Source organism: Triticum aestivum, chromosome 7A (genome assembly GCF_018294505.1).
Source record: "Triticum aestivum cultivar Chinese Spring chromosome 7A, IWGSC CS RefSeq v2.1, whole genome shotgun sequence".
NCBI classification, from domain to species: Eukaryota; Viridiplantae; Streptophyta; class Magnoliopsida; order Poales; family Poaceae; genus Triticum; species Triticum aestivum.
This window is the reverse complement of record NC_057812.1, coordinates 545428052-545430915: the sequence shown is the minus strand read 5'-3', so window position 1 is coordinate 545430915 and position 2864 is coordinate 545428052. Positions and strand designations below refer to the sequence as shown.

General features: G+C 49.6%; 1 protein-coding gene across 1 annotated transcript; it reads left to right on the top strand.

Moving 5' to 3' along the window:
* The first annotated feature begins 283 nt into the window (after positions 1 to 283).
* On the top strand, positions 284 to 1642 carry LOC123152473 (syntaxin-124). Its single transcript, XM_044572005.1, has 2 exons — positions 284 to 1004; positions 1118 to 1642. Exons 1-2 carry the CDS (start codon positions 570 to 572, stop codon positions 1601 to 1603), a joined length of 921 nt encoding a protein of 306 aa, XP_044427940.1. The 5' UTR covers positions 284 to 569; the 3' UTR covers positions 1604 to 1642.
* Positions 1643 to 2864: the final 1222 nt, after the last annotated feature.

Genomic DNA, 2864 nt, shown 5'->3' with positions numbered 1-2864 from the left:
AGGCAACAGAGTTATTTGCATCGCTGATTTCTTGGGATACGGGGATTGCATGTGCCATGCAAGGCCGGCAGCGTATCTGCATGCAGCGGCCAAATCAATGGAAGCTCACCTAATTGATTTCCAACGCTAAGCTAATACCAGGGGTAGTATTGTCCCAGATGCTCCAAAAATTGCTGCCTTGGTCACCGAGCTGGAAAAAATGCACCTTAGATAAAGGAACGGAGGGAGTATATAAGTGGCGCTAGCAACAAAGAAGTCACCGGTGGTAAAAATGACTAGACGAAGACCCCGGGAAGACAAGGAGAAGCCGTCCATGCCATGCTGCCACAAATAGGGAGAGAGAGAGAATCCCTCCTACGGGAGAGGGAGACCTTCCTTTCTTCACAACACTTGATGATCGATTGCTCGTTTCTTGGACCTACGCCTTCCAGGGAAGGCAAGCCATTGCCATTCTTCCAAATTCAATCCCCTCCCAGTGTCCCACGATCCGCCTTGCCGTGCGTGCGCTCAGCTCTCGCCGCGTTTTGATCGGCGTTCTGGGCTGCGCACTCCGTTAATTAGCGTCCAAGATGAACGACCTTTTCTCGTCGAGCTCGTTCAAGAAGTATGCGGACGCGAACCCGGAGACGTCGGCGGCCGACATGGAGGCCGGCGGCATGAACGGGGCGAACCTGGACCAGTTCTTCTCGGACGTGGAGGCCGTGAAGGAGGACTTAAAGGGCTTCGAGACCCTGCACAAGCGGCTGCAGTCCACCAACGAGGAGACCAAGACGGCGCACGACGCCCGCACCATCAAGGCCCTCCGCTCCCGCATGGACGGCGACGTCGAGCAGGTGCTCAAGCGCGCCAAGGCCGTCAAGGCCAAGCTCGAGGCGCTCAAGAGCGACAACGCCAACTCCCGCAAGGCGCCCGACTGGGGCCCCGGGTCCTCCGTCGACCGAACCCGCACCTCCGTCGTCGCCGGCCTCGGCAAGAAGCTCAAGGATATCATGGACGACTTCCAGGTAATTTGATCCGTCCAAACATGCTTGCATTGCGCGCCTCGGGCGTGAGTGTACGTGCATGAATGACGAGAACCTGTGGCCGGCGTTGCCGGTGCATGCTCTACTCTGCGCAGGGGCTGAGGGCGAAGATGGCGGCGGAGTACAAGGAGACGGTGGCGCGGCGGTACTTCACGGTGACGGGCGAGCACGCGGAGGAGAGCACGATCGACTCGCTCATCTCGTCCGGGGAGAGCGAGTCGTTCCTGCAGAAGGCGATCCAGGACCAGGGGCGCGGGCAGGTGATGGACACCATCTCGGAGATCCAGGAGCGGAGCGACGCCGTCAAGGACATCGAGCGCAGCCTCATGGATCTGCACCAGGTGTTCCAAGACATGGCGGCGCTGGTGGAGGCGCAGGGGCACCAGCTCAACGACATCGAGAGCCACGTCGCGCACGCCAGCTCCTTCGTGCGCCGGGGCACCGTCGAGCTGGAGCAGGCGCACGAGATCCAGAAGGACACCCGCAAATGGATGTGCTTCGCCGTCCTCGGCGGCATCGCGCTCGTCGTCGTCCTCGTCACGCCGGTGCTCATCAACCTCCACATCTTGACGCTCAGATGATCTCCGCCGGACGTCGCGCGTCCATGTGAAACCCGTACCCCCCCCCCCCCCCCCCCCCCCCCCTGCTCCACACTTTTATCTGTGACTCGTCATACTGTCAAGGACTTTGTTTTCCTAATTCGTTTCCAGCGGTGCGCTTTATTTTCGTAGATGTAGAGCTTGATTGAGAAAACACAGGGAGGATGTATATTGTAGTGATATACCAGTTTAATTCTTGATCAAGCTTTTTCCCAATCGGGAATACTGTAAATTGTGTGTCTCTTCTTCTGTTGAAAGATAGATCCAGACCGAGTGGCATGAATTAATTTTGGGTTATTTAGAACATCTCAATTAGATGATGTAAAATAGATCAGGACCACTTTTTACATCACGAGAGGATAAAAACGCTGCTCCAATAAATAATGTAGATGCAAATATTTTTACTAGGGAGATAGGGCGTGATGTAAAATAGGTCATCAAGTGGTATAAATTTGCATCACTTATGCTCTCGAGCATATTTTTACATGGATCACAGGTCTGGAGCAAAATTTGCATCACCAAATTCTATTTTTTACATCATCAAGTGCTCCAACAGATAATGCAAATAAGACACCCGCAAGACGACAACCGTGATGTATTTTGCAACACTTATTTTACATTATCTGTTGGAGTTGAAGGTTTTTTATGATGGTAAAAATCATTTCTTTGGTGATGTAAATTTTACTCGAAACAATTTGGCGATATATTTTACATCAACTATTGAAAATTGTCACATCCCTAGCTGCTGGTAGTGCTCTAGGCTAGCTTCATGTGTGCATCATGTCTATATTTTCGAAACTTGAACTGAGGAATTTTGAAAGCCTCAAAAACTTAAATAAAAGAGGGGCAAAAACCCTAGAAATCTCATTCATTGCTCCAAAATGCTCTTCTTAAATGTTTGATAATTTTTGGTAAGGGTTCTGGTCCCAACCAAAATATTGAACATTTTTAAGGATTTATTTTTGGGACTTTGGATTTAATTCATTAGCTATTTGAATTTGAATTATATTCATATAATTAGAATATAATTTCAAATACCCCTGAAATATTTTATAAGCTTTTGGAAAAGTCCATCTAGCAATATAAAATATTCAGAGGAGTTTTTGGCATTGTTTGAATTATTTTAAATTCAAAACAGTGGCAAAATAAATTAAATAAAACAAAACAGAAGAAAAAAATAAAACAGAGCAGAAAGCCACCTGGGCCACTTACCTGGCGCCACTTACCTGGCCCAGCTCCATCT

What these genes read in the sequence shown, in the direction of transcription:
- LOC123152473 (XM_044572005.1), top strand. Translation starts at nt 570, where the DNA reads ATGAACGACCTTTTCTCGTCGAGCTCGTTCAAGAAGTATGCGGACGCG. An exon ending in ATATCATGGACGACTTCCAG is followed by an intron (nt 1,005 to 1,117) that starts GTAATTTGATCC and finishes TACTCTGCGCAG; the next exon opens with GGGCTGAGGGCGAAGATGGC.